A 14,845-nucleotide genomic window follows, 5' to 3' on the forward strand; every position below is an offset into this window, starting at 1 on the left:
AAATACAAATGCATTGTACAGCTGTACAAAAATGTTTTTTCTTTATATAGTTATAGATGTTTTTTCTTTTGTTCTATAAGCTTTTTAAATGAAATTATTATTATTCTATTTTTTCCTTTAAACTTTTTTGTTTAAAACAAAGACAAACACACACATGAGCTTAGGCCTACATAAGGTCGGGATCATCAGTATCACTGTCTCCCGTCTCTGCATCTTGTCCCCTTGGTAGAACTTCAGGGACATACATGGAGCTTTCATCTCCTGTGATAATGGTGCTTTATTCTGAAATACCTCCTAAAGCACCTACGTGAGACTGTTTTACTGTTTTTTTTTTTTTTAAGAAGGAGGAATATAGTATAAAATAGTGATAAAAAGCATAGTAGAGTAAGTACATGAACCTAACATAGTCATTTACCAGTAACTTAGTCATTTATTATCGTTTTCAAAGTTTATGTACTGTACATGATTGTATGTGTTATACTTTTATATGACTGAGAGTGCAGTGGGGTTTTTTTACACAAGTATCACCACAAATGCTTGTGAGTGATTTCTTGTGCTATGACATCACTAAGTATTTAAATAGGAAATTTTCAGTTCTAATATAATCTTATGGTACCACCTTTTCATATTGCCATTTGTCATTGAACAGAATGTTGTTATATAGTATGTGACTGTGGTTGGAATCATAACAGTATGTATCTTTTTCAGATTGCCTTCTTTCATTTAGTAATATGCATTTAAGTTTCCTTCATGTCTTTTTCTTTCTTTCTTTTTTCTTTTTTTTTTATTTTTGAGATAGGGCCTCACTCTGTCACCCAGGCTGGAGTGTGGTGGTGAGATCATGGCTCACTGCAGCTTCAGCCTCCTGAGCTCAAATGATCCTCCCACCCCCTTCCAAGTAGCTGGGACCACAGACACAAGCTATCACACCCTGCTAATTTTTCATTTTCAGTAGAGATAAAGTCTTATTATGTTGCTCAGGCCAGCAACTTGAACTCAGCCTCCCAAAGTGTTGGGATTACAGGTGTGAGCCACCGTTCTCAGCTCCTCTATGTCTTTTTATGGCTTGATAGGCTGAGGTGGGAGGATCACTTGAACCCAGGAGTCCAAATCCAGCCTGGGAAGCATAGTGAGACTTCCGTCTCTTAAAAAAAACAAAAAAAGACCAAAGTTACTGATACTAGAAATGAAATGAGATCTAATTGCAGATCCTATAGATATTGAAAGGATAATAAGGAAATACTATGAACATCTCTTAATTTAAATGGGTCAGTTCCTCAAAAACATACATTATCAAAAGTTATCCAATATAAAATAATTTGACTAGTCCCATAACTATTAGAATAGATTGAATTAAAGAAATTGAATCTATAATTTAAAGCATTTCATAAGACAAATTGGGAACAAGATAAGGATATGCACTCTCACCACTCCTTTTCAACATTATATTGGAGGTTCTAGCCAGAGTAGTTAGACAAGAAAAATAAAAGGCATACAGATTGGAAAGGAAGAAATAACACTTCCCTTTTGTAGATGACGTGATTGTCTATATTTAAAATCCCAATATACACAAGTATAACATTGTGTAATCATGTTATTTGGTGGCTGGATGCAGTGGCTCACACCTGTAATCTCAGCACTTTCAGAGGCTGAGGCAGGTGGATCATCTGAGGTCAGATGATGGCTTCCTCTAAAACAGGACAGATTTACCTATAGCCTCTTCATTATAAAAAGCTTGAAGTTTCTCTGTTATAACTCAGTCCACTGTTCTCACAGTGTCAAGTGTCCCATTTCATCTTGCCTTTGGTACTGGGGAACTGATGCAAAAATGAAGGTAGTCTGGCTACTATCATTGCTGGGAGAAATAAACTGTCCTTTTTGTCTTATCAGGAATCTCAGGTCTTCTTCCAGCACTCAGGAAACTGTCATGCCAATTTGTTAGGTTACAAGTAGGGTAAAATCTCAGCCAGGCACAGTGGCTTATGTGTGTAATCCTAGCACTTTGGGAGGCCAGAGCAGGTGGATCACTTGAGCCCAGGAGTTCAAGACCAGCCTGCGCAACATGGTGAAACCCTGTCTCTACCTAAAATACAAATCAGTTGGGTGTGGTTGTGTGTACCTCTAGACCCAGCTACTTGGGAGGCTAAGGTGGAGGATTACCTGAGTCTGGGGAGACTGAAGCTACAGTGAGCCGCGATCTTACCACCACACTCCAGTTTGGGTGACAGACTAAGACTCCACCTCAAATAAATAAGAAACAAACCAAGCAGAGTAAAATTTCATACCTTTCATCGGTCTCAGCACATTTTGTGCATATTAATAATCAAACAGTATTATTATTTTAAAAAACTGCGGAGGCCAGGCCCAGTGACTCACGCCCATAATCCCAGCACTTTGGGAGGCCAAGGTGGGTAGATTACTTGAGGCCAGGAGTTTGAGAGTAGCCTGACCAACATGGTGAAACCCCATCTTTACTAACAATACAAAAATTAGCCAGGCATGGTTTTGTGCGCCTGTGGTCCCAGCTACTTGGGAGGCTGAGTCATGAGAATCGCTTGAACCCAGGAGGCAGAGGTTGCAGTGAGCCAAGATTGCACCATTGCATTCCAGCATGGACGACAGAGCAAGACTGTGTCTCAAAAAAAAGAAAAAAAAAAAACCAAAAAACCCATGGAGTATGTACTGTAAGTGCTTTGTTGGGCCTAGATGATGGAACAGAGGCTTAGAGAAGTAATGGTTCTGCAATGTGGCTCTTAAGCTGGTGCCCTCACAGCAGTTTATAGTTGTTTCTGTCTTAAAGGCATTTTATATAAGATAAAATTAAATACTAATGGAGTACTTTTACTATGTTAAAAATAAATTAGTGCTGTTTTAAAATCATTTTTCTGTATGGGATTATGGAATATTTAAGTTGTAACATTTAATACATTTCGATTTTTTAAAAATCATGACTAATAATTTTTTTTCTTTTTTTTAAGAATTGTTCTCTGTGTACTTCAGGCTTTATCTGAAACCTTCACAAGATGTTCATAGAGTTTTAGTGGCTAGAATAATTCATGCTGTTACCAAAGGATGCTGTTCTCAGACTGACGGATTAAATTCCAAATTTTTGGACTTTTTTTCCAAGGCTATTCAGTGTGCAAGGTAATCTAATCTCTTTTTCTTTTGTTTTGTGTTGAAATACTTTTGACCTTCTTGCAAGACCATGTTTTTGACTCAATAACTAAAAATTCTACCTTTAAATAAAACATTGATCCATCATAACAACTAGTGGATTCCTGAAGAGACAACCAAGTCTGACACTTTCTGAATATCCAATATACAGAACACTGCATGATGTTTTCAAGTGGGAGATGTGTCTTGCTGATATTCTGTTGACCAGGAAAGTTAAATATCCTCTAAGTCGTTGCATTTCCCCCATTTTTGAGGATGGTTGTAATATACTGAGAAAATAAAATAGGAAAATATTTTGGAAGTATTACATTGTACATATGTGTGGCAGTACTCAATTTATAATGTAAGACATTTTATAAATGGTGTTATAAATCAGTTTTGTTTATTTTTAGATAATGTTTTAGCAGCAGGGAGAGCTAACAGAAGTGGTCTCTTAACACCAAATAAGAACTAATTTTTTGTTAGTGTGAAGTAGCTGTTATTATTTTTTAAATGGTTTTGAAATTAAGACACTTGTTTGAAAATTAGAGTTCTTTTTTTCTTTTCTTCCAGCATGCCACTTCATAACTGTCTTCAATTTGTGCAGTTTATTCCCCCTGTTACACCCAGTTGAGTTTGTTTGTTTCCTCACAGACAAGAAAAGAGCTCTCCAGGTCTAAATCATATCTTAGCAGCACTTACTATCTTCCTCAAGACTTTGGCTGTCAACTTTCGAATTCGAGTGTGTGAATTAGGAGATGAAATTCTTCCCACTTTGCTTTATATTTGGACTCAACATAGACTTAATGATTCTTTAAAAGAAGTCATTATTGAATTATTTCAACTGCAAATTTATATCCATCATCCAAAAGGAGCCAAAACCCGAGAAAAAGGTATAAAGGAAATGTTTACTGTTTTGAATTGGCTTCTTCATTCAAATGTAGAGGTTTAAGTATAAAATTAGTGTTCTTTAGGAGGATATGACTTTCCTCTGGATTGCTCCGGTTGATAATATTAATTTGCCATGAGAATGTTTTTCATAGAGTTTTTAGAATTTGAAGCAGTGGTGGCAGATTCTGTTATGCCTTTCTGTTTGTTCAATACAATGTTAGGTATTATGGGAAATACAAACAAATCTGAGACATTGTTCCCTCTAGGAGCTAATTATGCATCATTACTTAGGTACTTAGGGGTCTGACACAGACTATAGGGCAAAAAAATTTAAAGAAAGCAGGATCTTGTTTATCTACCTATTGCTTTTATTAGAAGATAAAATACGTAAATTGGACTAAAACCAGTCAGATTATTCAGCTCCTGAGAAGAATACATACATATTACTTTAATAGGAATGTGAGGCAGAAACAGGGAAATTGCTTCCTTAAGCCTCATAGTTACTCTAGGGCCTGTTTGCCCTAGAGTATCACTTATTAAGGAGAATCACTTATTCTCCTCAATTCCTTCATCTATATCCTATACCAAGAGAGTATTGCCCAGAAGGTATAGTGCTTTTCTGTAGTTAGGAACTTTATTGGCTAGAACTAGAGTTTCCTCTTGCTCTGTCTATGATTGCCTTTGGGCTTGTACTAGCCTTTGGACCAACTCATCATGGCTAGTATAGTGACTTTCTTAAGACAGCATACCACACTGAGTAATACTGAGTAATAGCAGCTATAATGGAGGAAATGTCTTGTAGCCATTTTTTTTTTTTTTTTTTTTTTTTTTTGGAGTCTCACTCTGTCGCTCAGGCTGAAGTGCAGTGACACAATGTCAGCTCACTGCAACCTCCGCCTCCTGGGTTCAAGCAGTTCTCCTGCCTCAGCCTTCTGATTAGCTGGGATTACAGGTGTCCGCCACCATGCCTGGCTAATTTTTGTATTTTAATAGAGTTGGGATCTTACCATGTTGGCCAAGCTGGTCTTGAGCTCCCAACCTCAAGCCATTCACCTGCCTCAGCCTCCCAAAGTGCTGGGATTATAGGCATGAGCCACTGCGCCTGGCCGTGTGGCTACACAAAAGTAGCTGTGTATTTGTTTTATGGGCTCTTCTAATAAGTATATCTAGATAATATGTAGCCCATGAAACTACCATAAGTGAAAGAATAGTGACTTTTCATAGTTTTTCATCTTTTACTCACCTTCTCTCACCAGGATGAAGATCAGGCTTATTAGGAGGTGATATGATATGTTTAGGGATTTAGTTAACTGCGTATTTAGGATGAATTTAAAATTGGCAGGATGATGAGGATGCCAGAAAAGCTAATGTAGTTTCAGACTACATTAATAGATTTTATAGTACCTTGTTTGTGGGAAATAATAGACCTTTTGTTCCACATACTGGTCAGACCACAGTTGGATTATCATGTTCACCAGATTTTGTACAGTCAGCATTTTAAGTTGACTGGAACGTGTCTTGGGAAATATGACTGAAGTGGTGAGAAGTCTGAATACTATGTCGTTTGTACACTAGTTGAAGGAACTGGTAATATTTTTCTCGTAGGCCAGAAAAAGGCATATGGAGAACTTGGTCCTCATATGAAAGACGGAACATATTAATTCTGTTTGCCTCAGGTGGGAGAATAAATTGGAGAAAGGCAGATTTTAGGTCAGAATATGGAAGAAATTTATAAGAAATACAGTTACGTAAATGTAAAATGGACAGTTATGAATTAGAGTTTGTCAAGGATCTTGTCAGAAGAGGCATTAGTACTGGATGGAAGGTTGGACCAGAAGTCTTCTAACGCTGATGCAGCTTGACAGCTGAATAATTTTGTGGGAGCTAGCAGTGTAAGCAGAGTACATAAATAAATTACATTTTAATTTTTTGGTTTACAGGTGCTTATGAATCAACAAAATGGAAAAGTATTTTATACAACTTATATGATCTGCTAGTGAATGAGATAAGTCATATAGGAAGTAGAGGAAAGTATTCTTCAGGATTTCGTAATATTGCCGTCAAAGAAAATTTGATTGAATTGATGGCAGATATTTGTCACCAGGTACAGTAAGTAGGTCATGTCACATTTAGAAATTTCATGTTAATTTTTTTTAAAAACTGGGCATTTTGGACTTTTAAAACCTGTGTTTTCACAAAAAGCCTATAAAATGACTGTACATGCAATTATTCCTTCCAAAATATCAGAAATATTTGGAATTACCCTTTTAACTTAAAAGTTAATGCATTTGCAGATATAGACTTATTGAAAACTAACAATGAACTTTTTCATTCTTAAATGATTGTCTCTAGGAAATAAGGTGACCCTAACCCTAATGATTCGATTCGATTTGACTCTATTTTACAAAGTGCTGGAATTACAGGCATGAGCCACCAAGCCCAGTCTGTTTCTTTTTTTGCAATTAAGCTAGAGTTCACGTAGCATAAAATTCATGATTTTGCATTGTACATTTCAGTAGTTTTTAGTATTTTTACTATGTTGTACAACCATCATCACTAATTCCAGAAACTTTTTTTTTTTTTGAGATGGAGTCTCACTCTGTCACCCAGGCTGGAGTGCAGTGGCGCAGTCTTGGCTCACTGCAGCCTCACCTTCCCAGGTTCAAGTGATTCTCCTGCCTCAGCCTCCCAAGTAGCTGGGACTACAGGTGCCTGCCACCACACCCAGCTAATTTTTGTATTTTTAGTAGAGACAGGGTTTCACCATATTGGCCAGTCTGGTCTCCTGGACTCCTGACCTTGTGATCCGTCCACCTCGGTCTCCCAAAGTGCTGGGATTACAGGCGTGAGCCACCGTACCCAGCCCAGAACTTTTTTATCATCCCAATAGAAACCTCATCCCTTCCTAGCATTCAGTCCCCATTCCCTGCATCTCCTAGATCCTGGCAACCAGCCACTAATCAGTCTTGGTTTTTGTGGATTTTCCTGTTTGGGACAGTTCGTTTAAATGGAATCATACAATATGTGCATCTTTTGTGTCTGGTTTCTTTTTTTTTTTTTTTTTTTTTGAGACGGAGTCTCGCTCTGTCGCCCAGCCCAGGCTGGAGTGCAGTGGCGCGATCTCGGCTCACTGCAAGCTCCGCCTCCCGGGTTCACGCCATTCTCCTGCCTCAGCTTCCCGAGTAGCTGGGACTACAGGCGTCCACAACCGCGCCCGGCTAATTTTTTGTAATTTTTTTTAGTAGAGACGGGGTTTCACCGTGGTCTCGATCTCCTGACCTTGTGATCCGCCCGCCTCGGCCTCCCAAAGTGCTGGGATTACAGGCGTGAGCCACCGCGCCCGGCCTGTGTCTGGTTTCTTTCACTTAGCATAATGTTTTCAGAGTTCATCCATGTTTTACCATGAATCAGTGCTTCATTTTTATTATGGAATAATATTCGGTTGTATGGATATACTCCATTTTACTTACCTATTCATCACCTGGTGGCCTAATGTTTCTTAAATAAAACTCTTTTCCCCAGAGGTTTGGTTAACATCCTGAGTAGTAATTTCACTCTGTCAAATATTTTCTTAATATTTCTTAAAATTTCTTAAATTTCTTAAATTTAAAAAATTGAGTCCCTTTGAAAGTAAAGGTTTTTGCTTTACTTTTAGATTTCTTAGTGCTTTTAGTAAATGTTCCCAGGAAATAAAACTAATGCATTACTTGGTAATACTTGCTTTCTATGAGTGCCATTACTGTCATGCAAAATGTTTGTTTCTTACTATGTTATCAGATTTATATGTTTCTGTAATGTATTACTCTTGCTTTATGAGTTCCCTGTATCTTCATTTCAGAAAGGATGTTTTTTTTTTTCCCCCTAATGAAATATTAGAAGACAATAGCAATGAAAAAAGTGGATTTGGCCAGGCGCGGTGGCTCACGCCTATAATCCCAGCACTTTGGGAGATCGAGGTGGGCGGATCACCTGAGGTTGGGAGTTCAAGACCAGTCTGACTAACATGGAGAAACTCTGTCTCTACTAAAAATAAAAAGTTAACTGGGCATGGTGATGCATGCCTGTAATCCCAGCTACTCAGGAGGCTGAGGCAGGAGAATCGCTTGAACCTGGGAGGCAGAGGTTGTGGTGATCTGAGATCGTGCCATTCCACTCCAGCCTGGGCAACAACAGCGAAACTCCATCTCAAAGAAAAAAAAAAAAGTGGATTTATTTTTATTTTACAGGTTTTTAATGAAGATACCAGATCCTTGGAGATTTCTCAATCTTATACTACTACACAAAGAGAATCTGGTGATTACAGTGTACCTTGCAAAAGGAAGAAAATAGAACTAGGCTGGGAAGTAATAAAAGATCACCTTCAGAAGTCACAGAATGATTTCGATCTTGTGCCTTGGTAAAATGTTATCATTTTCTCGTTCAGTGTCATTTTAGTCTCTTTTATGTTATTTTTCAGAAAACTTTCAGTGGAATCCTTTCATCTCAACCAGAACTAAGTCTTTTGTCTACCCCCAAACCTATTACTAGCAAAGGGATATGTGATTGCCATGACAAATGAGATCAATCATTAATGGCTCATTTGCTGGGGCCAAGGGCAGGCCAACTTTTCTAATCATATTGTCATAGCAAGTTAAGAAGGAGGACTGGCTGTATGATAGGCAACTAGAAGTGTGTGCCTCATGGAATTCACTGAATTGTACACTTCAAAAGATTTTAGCATATATAGCACTTTCTAATAGAATTAGGAAGAAGTTAAAGATAACCTTAAGAAATCACAATAATTTTGATGTTATGATAAAAAGTTATCTTCTCTTATTTTCTATCTTCTTTATTCTCATATAATGTTCACATATATTTAAGTAAGCAAATAAATTATGGAATACTTTGGAATCCCAAAATATTAGGTCTGGTAAGGATGTTTAGAATTTATCTAGTTCAGCCTGTTTGCTTTCCTGAAAAGAAACTGAAACCCAGAGAGGTTAAGCAACTTTTGTAAGGACAGAGATTTATAGATTATAGTCAAACTCGTGATCAGTGCTCTTTTGATTACCATGTTGATGGAATGTTTAAATGTAAGTGACTTCAGGGGGAAAAGCATATTGATTTAAATACCTATTGCTTAAGCTCATTTTTATATTTAAGAGTAGCTGTTTAAGATTCTTAATTTGTCCATTTAGTCAGGAGTTATTTATCGAACACCTGCTGTGGGCCAAGTGTTAGGGATACAGAGACGAATAACATAAGATTCCCATTCTTAAGTATCACACATTCTAGAGAATACAACCTAGAGGTTGCTGACTGCAACCTCCGCCTTCTGGGTCCAAGTGGTTATCCTGCCTCAGCCTTCTGACTAGCTGGGATTCCAGGCATGTGCCACCATGACTGGCTAATTTTTGTATTTTTAATAGAGATTGGGTTTCACCATGTTGGCCAGCTGGTCTCGAATGCCTAACCTCGTGAGCCACCTGCCTTGGCCTCCCAAAGTGGTGGGATTACAGTTGTGAGCCGCCACACCTGGCCCAAATATTGCTAATTTAACATCTTTTAAAATGTTTGTTTAAGGGAAACTTAACAACTTACCCAGCTAGCCAAAACGTTGACAGTTTTCCTGGCAATTTAGGAAGTAGGACATAGTAACTATTAAGAGCCAGTTTATTTTTAGAGTACTATGGAAATGATGATGGTGATTCTCTAATTAGGATATTGTTAAGAGTACCATGTCTGTATATTTCCTCTTAGTTTGTTAATGTGATTGAATAGTTTTCAAATTAACCCCCCCCTTTTTTTTTAGGCTACAGATTGCAACCCAATTAATATCAAAGTATCCTGCAAGTTTACCTAACTGTGAGCTGTCTCCATTACTGATGATACTCTCTCAGCTTCTACCCCAACAGCGACATGGGGAACGTACACCGTATGTGTTACGATGCCTTACGGAAGTTGCACTGTGCCAAGACAAGAGGTCAAACCTAGAAAGCTCACAAAAGTCAGATTTATTAAAACTCTGGAATAAAATTTGGTGTATTACCTTTCGTGGTATAAGTTCTGAGCAAATACAAGCTGAAAACTTTGGCTTACTTGGAGCCATAATTCAGAGTAGTTTAGTTGAGGTTGACAGAGAATTCTGGAAGTTATTTACTGGGTCAGCCTGCAGACCTTCATGGTAAGTTTAGCATGCATTATGTCTGACTTTACATATAAACACACACAGACACACACTCACATATCCCTGATCATTTTCATAGTTTGTTACTTCAGTTAAAGATGTCAAATTCTATTTCAGGTGCTTTTCTTGTTTGGCCAAGAAGACTTAATAAATGCATAAATGTCGACAAATTATTAAAGCCTAATGTTAAGGAATTTCTTTTTTTAATTAAAAAATTTTTAATTGATCTATGATAGAGTTATATATTTTCAAGGTACATGTGATAATTTGACGCACTCATATGACACACTCATGTAGAGTGATGGGATATCATCACCCTACATATCTTTTCTTCATGCCAGGAACATTTGAATTATTCTCTTCTTGCTATTTTGAAATGTACAGTAGATTAATGTTAACCGTAGTCATCCTACTGATGTATCAGACACCAGGTCTTATTCCTTCTAATTGTATATGTGTATCCAAAAGACTTTCTTTAAAGAATTACCAAGAGTTTAAATTTCTTTTATGTGCAATTTATCATTATTTATTCAATAGCCTTGTTAAAATTGTAGTACTATCCACTGTTAATAAAAGAACTATTTTTTAATCAAGAATCTTCCCAAATGTAATCAGACTTTTAACAATTTTTATGTTCATTTAGTCAACTTAACTAAATGTTTGTGCCAGGCACTGTCCTGATAGATAAAGTCTTTGCCCCTTCAAGAGCTTGCTTTTCATAATTGTCCTTTGTTTTGTTATAGTCCTGCAGTATGCTGTTTGACTTTGGCACTGACCACCAGTGTAGTTCCTGGAACAGTAAAAATGGGAATAGAGCAAAATATGTGTGAAGTAAATAGAAGCTTTTCTTTAAAGGAATCAATAATGAAATGGCTCTTATTCTATCAGCTAGAGGGTGACTTAGAAAATAGTACAGAAGTGCCTCCAATTCTTCACAGGTAATTTAAGTTCGTTAGCATGCTGCTGGTTTTTTTGTTTTGTCAGGCTCTCTCCACTTACTTGATGCCACTTGGCTTTATTTTATAATAGTAATGCAGAATCTCCCAGATCTAAACTTAATTATTAAATATTACATTTGTTTTTACAGTCTGTGTCTTTATACCTGATTGCTTCTGAAATAAAGAGTTGTCTCACTGTGAGAATATGGGAGATGTGCATGAAGAATGCACATATAATTCTTTGAGCATTTATGTGTTCCTTTCTGATTTTTTAAATAAATAAGTCCATATATCTCAGTTTTGTAGATCCTGGATCCTTTCTCATAATGGGAGTGTCTTTTGGGTAAAATATGTTTTATGGATGAGGTGAGGAAACGAGGAAGACAAAACAGGATGTAAGCACTAGGATAAAGGAATGGAGTCACTTGTCCACTTAACCTTTGCACAGATGGTAATTGGAACCAAATGATTGGAGAGCAGACCTCTGAATGGATCCAATTAAAGAACTTTTGCTTTAATTTTACAACCTTTTATTTACTTCAGAAATACTGTTAATCAGACATCCTATTTCTAAACAGTATTGGAAATGATAGTAACAATGGTTGTCCTCCTTAAATTATCCTTTTAGATATTAAGAAATTCAGTATAGATGAAAGCAATTTTAATCTAGGATCCAAATTTTAGAAGTCAAGATTTATAGCTAAACGTGGATGTTAAAGTTTAAAGTATTCTTTATGTGGCTTTTGGTCTTCTAAGTGAAGCTTTTGGTTTTTCTTTATAGTAATTTTCCTCATCTTGTACTGGAGAAAATTCTTGTGAGTCTCACTATGAAAAACTGTAAAGCTGCAATGAATTTTTTCCAAAGTGTGCCAGAATGGTATGTTATCTAGTAATGTTCTTTGTCATTTTAAGCTATAGCTTTAATTACGAAGATGATAATTTTAGTTGTGTAGTAGCTGTATCTTAATAATTGTAAACTAAATTGGTCCAAAACAAATTGCAACTGTTACCCAGGGAAGAGGTTGTTTTAATTCAGTGGTTGTAATCTGTGTTATATAACATTAGACCAAGGTTACTATTTTTTAATGCTGTATAGTACAATATGTGGCAAGTGCCAATGAGAAAAGTTGAGTGGTTATGCTGGGAAATTAAGAATATATAATTTATATGAAATAAGTTCTTAAAGATATTACCCATTTCTGTACATCAACTATGATTTGACTATTTGTTAGCTTTAAAAACTAAGGATAATTGAAAACAAAAATAAATCTAAACCTGATTTTAGTTGATTGACTCAAGAGACTTAGATTGTATTACTGTGACTGAAAACGACTCACTGGCACAAAGATTCCTTATCTCCCTCAAGAGGGCAAAAGATGAAAAAAATTCCTACTTTTTGGAGAAATTAATAGTGAAAAACAAATAAATACCAACAACAATAATGAAACTTTGGTAGCAAGATCGTTACTTTTCTAACCCAAAGGATGCGTAACTGCTTAACCATACCAGATATTAAAGGTTTTTAAATCTATGCTTGTTACTCCTTCTGCTTGGTGAAAAAAGGGTTGTGTTTGCAGACAGTGTTATGCTTAACATTGATATCTGGTAATTATAAAAATACTTTCTGAATTTGCCTTTGAAATTGTAACATATTTTTTTCTCTGTCTATTGGTAAATTTTGCTACTGAATAATGAAATTTGATACAAGTAGGTATCAAAGTCCAAAGGAGAGAAGCATTTAAAAGAATAATCTATTAATTATGTAAGTAGTCTTTGAATGATGTAGATACTAGGTTAATGTTTCCCTTTGTAATATATTGCGAATACATATAAGCAAAGCATTAGGTACTTTGTTTATAAATTAAAGATTTTACTTTCTTGAAGTGAACACCACCGAAAAGATAAAGAAGAACTTTCATTCTCAGAAGTAGAAGAACTATTTCTTCAGACAACTTTTGACAAGATGGACTTTTTAACCATTGTGAGAGAATGTGGTATAGAAAAGCACCAGTCCAGTATTGGCTTCTCTGTCCACCAGAATCTCAAGGAATCACTGGATTGCTATCTTCTGGGCTTGTCAGAACAGCTTCTAAATAATTACTCATCTGAGGTGAGATTTTTTTAAAAAAAGAACTAAGTTTATATATGATTCAGCTTTGGTAAACTGTTAGGAAGGAGAAATAGGGGCAGGAAAAACACCAAGGATGGTGGGAGGCTTAATTTTAAAAGCAAAGTGGCAGTAAAGGGCTACAAATTGGGACAACTTAGCATCATTAAAGGAAAACTCAAGAATGATAATTTGAGTACTTTCTCTGTACTGGAAATTACGGTAGACGTAAAAGAATTCCTTGTGTAGGTTAGTGAGGAATAGTAAGAGTTTGAGCATGGGGATTATATGATGGAAAAAACCTCTAAATACAAAGGAGGGAGATGTTACAGTAATAGAAAAGAACACAATTTAAACAAATCTAATAGATTTTGGTGGCATTTGAAGAGAGACGAGTGATTAGTAAATACAATAAATGGACTAGCAATTATTTTAGACGTCATCTAGGAATTTCCTTTGGCCTCATAAAATCACGAGTTCTCTTCATGTATACTATTCTCTTGCCAAAACTTCCATTTTTTAAAATGTGCAATGTCTTTCTACCTATTTCTGTGTATTCAAATCATCCACATGTGAAAATCCTTGCTAACGCCTTTCTTAGAATCTCAGAAGGTAAGATTCTAAGAATTTTTCTTTTTGACATGGAGCCTCGCTCTGTTGCCCAGGCTGGATTGCAGTGACATGATCTTGGCTCACTGCAACCTCCGTCTTCCAGCTCAAGCAATTCTCCTGCCTCAGTCTTCCAAGTAGCTGGGACAGGCACGTGCTATCACGCCCAGCTAATTTTTGTATTTTTAGTAGAGATGGGGTTTTGCCATGTTGGCCAGGCTGGTCTTGAACTCCTGACCTCAGGTGATGGACCCACCTCAGCATCCCAAAGTGCTAGGATTACAGGCATGAGCCACTGTGCCTGGCCTAATCATTTTTCATCTTTTAATTTCATAGTACTTAATGTTTCACATTTTTAATGGCAGTTAGCATCTTCTTTATACCATGGATATTTACATATGGTTTGTATACAAATATCTCTTGAACTATAACTCTTAAACATAAACTCTTAAAAGGGCATACATACTTTTATTATTCTTTGTATCCTCCACAGTGCCTTATTACGTAGTAAATGATTAAATGAAATAAAGCCTACAATCTGTTGAAAGGAGTGAATTCAATAACCAGGGAAAATGACTTGAGGACCTGAGAAGGGACGGTGTACCTCTTTATGATCTTTTACTGACATTCTTCTGTACCACAATTGTAACCACTTTCATTACAAAGTAATTTAGTTTTGTATATTTTCTCCTAAAATGCCATTTCCTACCCTGTAGGAGCAAAAAAAAATCTGAACATCTTGTTTGTAACTTAGCAGATTCTTACATCGTTCTATAAACTTGTCTAAACTTTTTTTTTTTTTTTTTTTTTGAGATGGAGTCTTGCTGTGTTGCCCAGGCTGGAGTGCAGTGGTGTGGTCTCGGCTCATTGCAACCTTCGCCTCCTGGGTTCAAGCAATTTTCCTGCCTCAGCCTCCTGAATAGCTGGGATTATAGGTGCCTGCCATCACGCCCAGCTAATTTTTGTATTTTTGGTAGAGAC

At 36.5% G+C, this 14,845-nt stretch overlaps 1 protein-coding gene across 12 annotated transcripts in view; it reads left to right on the forward strand.

The window, feature by feature from the left end:
- Nucleotides 1–14,845, forward strand: part of ATM (ATM serine/threonine kinase) — a 131,022-nt gene that overhangs the window by 18,311 nt on the left and 97,866 nt on the right. For all 12 annotated transcript variants that reach the window (XR_012423676.1, XR_012423675.1, XM_005579543.5 and 9 more), the window contains 8 exons: nt 2,979–3,144; nt 3,808–4,046; nt 5,985–6,148; nt 8,271–8,440; nt 9,836–10,207; nt 10,954–11,148; nt 11,930–12,025; nt 13,033–13,258. Coding sequence is in view for 10 of the 12 variants with exons in the window: in XM_005579543.5 (XP_005579600.3) it covers nt 2,979–3,144; nt 3,808–4,046; nt 5,985–6,148; nt 8,271–8,440; nt 9,836–10,207; nt 10,954–11,148; nt 11,930–12,025; nt 13,033–13,258 (1,628 nt within the window). In the remaining 2 variants the exon portion in view is untranslated. The remainder of the gene's footprint in view (nt 1–2,978; nt 3,145–3,807; nt 4,047–5,984; nt 6,149–8,270; nt 8,441–9,835; nt 10,208–10,953; nt 11,149–11,929; nt 12,026–13,032; nt 13,259–14,845) is intronic.

This window comes from Macaca fascicularis, chromosome 14, assembly GCF_037993035.2.
Source record: "Macaca fascicularis isolate 582-1 chromosome 14, T2T-MFA8v1.1".
Classification (NCBI taxonomy): Eukaryota; Metazoa; Chordata; class Mammalia; order Primates; family Cercopithecidae; genus Macaca; species Macaca fascicularis.